This window comes from Lolium perenne, chromosome 4 (genome assembly GCF_019359855.2).
Source record: "Lolium perenne isolate Kyuss_39 chromosome 4, Kyuss_2.0, whole genome shotgun sequence".
Classification (NCBI taxonomy): Eukaryota; Viridiplantae; Streptophyta; class Magnoliopsida; order Poales; family Poaceae; genus Lolium; species Lolium perenne.
The window spans coordinates 369,667,190-369,673,548 of NC_067247.2; the positions used below are offsets into that span (position 1 = coordinate 369,667,190).

General features: G+C 51.6%; 1 protein-coding gene across 1 annotated transcript; it reads right to left on the bottom strand.

The window, feature by feature from the left end:
• Positions 1–290: 290 nt before the first annotated feature.
• On the bottom strand, positions 291–5,027 carry LOC139830314 (uncharacterized). Its single transcript, XM_071818324.1, has 2 exons — positions 3,620–5,027; positions 291–2,356 (listed from the first exon to the last, which is right to left on the bottom strand). The coding sequence occupies exons 1-2, from the start codon at positions 5,025–5,027 to the stop codon at positions 291–293; spliced, it is 3,474 nt and encodes a 1,157-aa protein (XP_071674425.1).
• Between the last annotated feature and the right edge of the window lie 1,332 nt (positions 5,028–6,359).

The window sequence follows — 6,359 nt, forward strand, 5'->3', positions numbered from 1 at the left end:
GTTATTGAAGCCACTAGTGTAAATTTCTGGACAAGATACAGATGCCTAGAACTATAGTTTGGGTGATTGGGTGTTTTTCTTTGCAGATGCGAGGCTGTAATGAATAGGGTTTTGGGAACCGGCACTACTCCAAAGGGAGAGGCCTATCTCATATATATATAGGCATACAAGATACAAATACAACCGTATACGGTATACATACAAATACAGCTACTATACATGTCTAACACCCTCCCTCAATCTTAGCCACTTCGTAAAGAATCAAGAAGGGTAAGATTGCGCCTGCAAGCCTAAAACTGTGGTAGAGGTAATGGCTTCGTGAAGATGTCAGCAAGTTGATCCTTAGAGGAGATGAACTTGATTTGTAGTAGCCGTTTTGCAACACGTTCCCTCACAAAATGAAAGTCAACTTCAATGTGCTTTGTTCGGGCATGGAATACCGGATTTGCAGAAAGGTATGTAGCACCGATGTTATCACACCAAAGTATAGGGGGTCTCGGCTGAGGAATACCCAATTCCTTAATCAGCGACTGTACCCAAATGAGCTCAGCAGTAGCATTACCAACAGCCTTGTATTCTGCTTCAGTACTACTGCGAGAAACTGTCGCCTGTTTGCGAGCACTCCAGGCAATCAAGGTAGAGCCAAAGAAGACCGCATAACCCCCCGTGGATCGCCTGTCATCAGGATTGCCTGCCCAATCAGCATCAGAATAAGCCGAGAGCACAACAGAAGAACTCGGCCGAATATGGAGACCGTGGGACACTGTAAGACGCACATAACGCAAAATACGCTTGACAGCAGACCAATGAGTGTCACGAGGCTCATGAAGATATTGGCAAACTCGATTGACAGCAAAAGAGATATCTGGGCGAGTAATAGTCAGGTACTGGAGACCATCAACAATGCTCCTGTACTCAGTGGCATCAGCAGAAGAGAGAAGCTCACCATCAACAGCAGTGATTTTCTCGGTGGAGGACATGGGAGTCGCAACAGTCTTACACTTCAGCATACCAGCCCGTCGCAAAAGATCCAGAGAATACTTCTTCTGTGTCAGAATCAAGCCACGGTTCCAATGAGTCACTTCCAAACCAAGAAAGAAGTGAAGCTGACCAAGATCCTTGACAGCAAAATCAGCACCCAATGATTTAATAAGAGCATCGGCAGCCATAGGAGACGAGCTGACCAGAATAATGTCGTCGACATACACCAAGAGATACATAGTAACCTCAGGCTTCTGTAGAAGAAATAAGGAGGAATCAGCTGTAGAGGGCACAAAACCACGAGCACGAAGCGCAGTGGCAAGACGCGCATGCCAAGCACGAGGAGCCTGCTTCAGACCATAGAGAGCTTTAGTGAGTCGACATAAATAATCTGGACGAGCCGAATCAACAAAACCAGGGGGCTGACGCATATACACCTCCTCCTCCAATAAACCATGCAGAAAGGCATTCTGCACATCGAGCTGACGCATAGACCAACCGCGAGTAACTGCAATGGAGAGAAGTACCCTGATGGTCGTGGGCTTAATGACAGGACTGAATGTATCCTCATAATCCAGGCCATAGCGCTGCCGAAAACCTCTGGCAACAAGACGCGCTTTGTAGCGCTCAATAGACCCATCAGCATGTTTCTTCACTTTGAAAACCCATTTAGAATCAATGACATTGACCCGAGGTGGCGGAGGAACAAGTGTCCAAGTCTGATTACGAAGCAGAGCTTGATATTCCAGTTCCATAGCTTCTCTCCAATGAGGCACACTCATAGCAGCTTGATAATTGCGAGGTTCAGCGGAAGGATCAGCAAGTGCAGCAGCAAGACAGGCAGCGTACCATGCAACAGTACCATCAGTGCGCTGAAGAGGTCGAACGATGCCACTACGACTGCGCGTGTGTGGGCGATGAGCCACAGGAGCAACAGCCGTCGGAGGAACAGAGGGCGCCGCGGCAGAGCTGTCCGCAGACCCTGGCGGAGACGAGGCGGACGCTGGAGAGGCACACGAAGGCGAGGCAGGCTCGGGCGCCGAGGGCCCGGGCGACGTGGGCGCGGGCGACGTGGGCGCGGGCGACGGGCGGTCGTCGCCCGGTGCATGAACACGATCCCCGGTGCCATGCACAGGTGGATCGGCCACTGCATGGGCACGATCAGCAGAGTCACGCGGAGGCGATGAGGGCGTCGCAGAAGAAGGCGACGTCGGCCAGGCGACGTGAGCGTCTGCATGGACACGACCATCGAGGCCATGCAATGAAGGGCCGTGATCGTCGTGATCCACAGCCGCGGTAGGAGGTGCCGCGGAAGACAGTGGGGTCGACGGCGCGACGTCCTCCAACAGCTCCAACCGAGCTCCACGACCAGTACCTGCACCATGGTTAGACAACAACAGAGGAGAATATGCAGCATCTACAAATTGGTCAGCAGGAACAGTAGTGGAAGGAGGTGGAGATGATTCGATTGTGGAGGACGGTAGGTTGGCAAAAGGAAACAGTTTTTCATCAAAGACGACATCCCTAGAGATATAGACACGATTGGTAGGAACATGAAGACATTTGTAGCCCTTGTGAAGAGAACTATACCCAAGAAAAACACATTTTTTAGAGCGAAATTCCAACTTGCGTTTATTGTATGGGCGTAAGTGAGGCCAACAGGCACACCCAAACACCTTGAAAAAGGTGTAGTCAGGAACTTCATGTAAGAGCAATTCAATGGGTGTCTTCATATTAAGAACTCTAGTGGGAGTACGATTGATCAGAAAACAAGCAGTGGTGAAGGCATCACTCCAGAATCGAAAAGGAACAGATGCATGAGCAAGTAAAGTAAGGCCAGTTTCAACAATGTGACGATGCTTTCGTTCAACAGTACCATTTTGCTGATGTGTATGAGGACATGCTAAACGGTGAGAGATCCCAAGCTTTTGAAAGAAGGTGTTGAGGTTGCGATACTCGCCACCCCAATCAGACTGAACATGAATAATTTTGTGTTTGAGAAGCCGTTCAACATGAGTTTGAAACTGAATAAAAACATTGAACACATCGGATTTGCGCTTAATAAGATATAACCAAGTAAAGCGACTATAAGCATCGATAAAACTGACATAGTACTTATGACCACTGACAGAAACATCAGCAGGACCCCACACATCTGAAAACACAATTTCTAGAGGGTTCTTAACTTCTCGACTAGAGGATGAAAAGGAGAGTTGGTGACTCTTGCCCTGCTGACATGCATCACACACTGCAGGATCTTTATTACTAGACAAACTAGGAAGCTCATGACGATGAAGAATATGGCGAACAATAGGTGTGGCTGGATGACCAAGGCGAGCATGCCACTGTGACGATGAAGTGCGAACTCCGCTGAAGACTTGGGATGCACGAGGTGAGTCCAACCGATAGAGACCTTGACATAGGCGCCCACTAAGAAGAATGTCCCTCGTGGCTCGATCCTTAACAAAAAGATCAAAAGGGTGAAATTCACAAAAGACATTATTATCATAAGTGAGTTTTGGAACTGAAAGGAGACTACGTGTCACAGAGGGAACTCTAAGGACATTACGAAGGCGGAGATTCCTATTGGCATGTCTAGTAAGAAGAGATGCTTGACCAATATGAGAGATGTGCATACCTGCCCCATTGGCGGTGTGAACCTTGTCGGAACCATGGTAGGCATCACGTGTATGGAGCTTCCCCAACTCACTCGTCAGATGATCCGTAGCACCGGTGTCCATGTACCAGTGGGGATCAACATAGGTCTGAGTGTTCCCCTGCTGACCCTGGGGAGCGGGGCGATCGGCCATGGCAGCCTGACGAGCATTGTTGCGGGTGTCCTTGCCGTCATTGCCGATGCCGAGGAAGCTGCGCTGAAACCGGCGATGACACTTGGAGGCGAGGTGACCGTCACGACCACACAGCTGACAAGTGCGCTGGGGACGGCCACCGCCCGAGTGATCCGGTGAAGGCGGCGCGGAGTTCTTGGGGATGTAGATCTTCCCCGAGGTAGGCGCCGTGTAAGAGGGAGGCCGTGCTCCCCCTTTGTTGGCGGCGAGGGCGGACACGTCCCCGTGGCCACCGCGCTCCCGTCGCCCAGGACGGGCCTCCAGACGCTGTTCAGTGTTGAGGAGGCGCTGGTACAGCTCGTGAGGAGACATCGGAGAGGTGGCGGCGCGCTCATTAACCACCTCAACAAGGCCATCGTACTCTTCATCGAGACCATTGACGACGTAGGAGGTGAACTCGGAGTCGCGAAGGGGCTGACCAATAGAAGCCAGCGTGTCCGCAAGCGCACGTACTTTGTTGTAGTAGTCCGTGACGCTGAGATCAAGCTTCTCACATTCGCCGAGTTGGCGACGAAGAGCATTGGCGCGGGCCTGAGACTGCGCCGAGAAGGTCTTCTCCAGGGTGCTCCACGCCTCATGCGAGGTTTTGGCGAAGACGACAAGCCCAGCGACCCCCGGTGTGAGGGAGCCCTGGATCGAGGAGAGGTTGGCCTGATCCTGCCCAGTCCACACACGGTGAGCCGGGTTGATGACCGGCCCGTGCACGCCGTCAACCAGCGCGGGAGGGCAGGGGAGGGTACCGTCGACGTAGCCCATGAGGTAGTGGCTCCGAAGGAGAGGAAGGACCTGCGCACGCCAGAAGATATAATTTTCCGGCGACAGTTTAATGGTAATGTGATTACCAAAGTGAAAGGGCGCCGGGAGCGGGCCAGAAGAGTCCGGCGCCGGGGACAGCGCAGCCGAGGGCGCGACCACCGCGGAGACAGCCGGCTGAGAGGCCGGCGGTGGAGGATCTGCGGACGAAACGCCAGCAGCGGAGGAGGCCGCGGACGCGCCGAGGACCTGAAGCTGCAGCGCGGTCGAGGCCGCGGACGGCGATGCCGACGGCGGATGCGAGAACAAGGAGCCGACGGCGATCGTCCCGATCGACGAGCCAGACATGGCGGCGTGGTCGATCGGCCTGTTCAGCAGCGCGGCGAGGGAGGCCGGCAGGAGGCCGGCGTTGGTGAGGCCGGTGGTCGAGGACGAACCCGACATGGCGAGGCGGAAGCGAGGATCGAAGACACGGCGGCAGCGGCGACCTAGGGTTTGAGAGACCTAGGGTTAGGGGCGGCGCCGACCTAGTCTGATACCATGTAATGAATAGGGTTTTGGGAACCGGCACTACTCCAAAGGGAGAGGCCTATCTCATATATATATAGGCATACAAGATACAAATACAACTGTATACGGTATACATACAAATACAGCTACTATACATGTCTAACAGAGGCTGAACCCACTAGTTAGGTTTTCTTATTTTACAATGTTTTAAATTGTATACCAAAATCTATGTAAATATAGCTATCTTGCAACCAAAATTTTTTTTTGCCAACTAAAATTGTGTTGAGTCACTGGGACATGCAATTAACGGACAAAACAAATGGATGTGCGCGGTTACTTTCTATATTTATTTTGCATCAAGCCGGGGGAGATATTCTTACACCTCAACTAGATAAAAGCGTTCACAAGCTATCAAACTATCAAATGAAGTGACAAAAATGGCCCAAGTCGTGTCTCAGAAGGGCTATGCCTCGCGAGCCCTGCTCCTAGGACCGCGAAAATGACCTAGGGTAGCAAACGGGCGCGCCCTAGGAGGCGCGACACCGACGCGTTGCTTCTTCCGCGCGGGCGCATGCATGCCACGATTCACTAGCTACGGTGGAATGGAACCGCATGAATGACCGCGGCTGACGACACGCGCGCGCAAGCAAGAGATTGCACGTAACGAAAACCACTTGCAGCCCTCTGTGGACGTACCAGCAGTGTTCTGTTCTTTTCTGAGCTGAATTAAGGGTGTAGTAGCTAGGTTCCGTATGCAAAAAGTGTTTTTGGCTCCCGAATCTCCGTACGTGCTTTTCGTCTCTCCGTCCAGGCGGTCCCGGATGAAGACATTCATGTAGCTAATCCTTTTTTTTTTTTTGCGAATATGTAGCTAATCCTTATATTACACGGTGTCTTCACAGAAGTTTGCACCACGGATGAAACGTGACCGAAAACCTTTTGAAGGGGGTGGAGAGTCCATGTCTGGCTCCAAAAGGAGTCAAGTGGCCTTCACATGAGAGCAGATCCATCCATGGCGTCGGATTATGCTAGGCCATAGGCCATAGCACTTCTTTCGTCCCATGAAAGTTGTCTTAAAACAATTAAACTTTGAATTGTATAATAAATAATATTTAGTATGTGCGTACAATTAGATTTAGATAAATCTAAGATCCTTCGCCTCCCATTCCCCATCGACGCCCCCTAGGCGGGGGTGCCCACATCCCCGCCAATCACCTTGGCCACTGCACATAGGCGGAGCCAGCTATATACATGGGTATACAGATG

What these genes read in the sequence shown, in the direction of transcription:
- LOC139830314 (XM_071818324.1), bottom strand. Translation starts at nt 5,027, where the DNA reads ATGTCGGGTTCGTCCTCGACCACCGGCCTCACCAACGCCGGCCTCCTG. An exon ending in TCACACCGCCAATGGGGCAG is followed by an intron (nt 2,357 to 3,619) that starts GTATGCACATCT and finishes ACCATGGTGCAG; the next exon opens with GTACTGGTCGTGGAGCTCGG.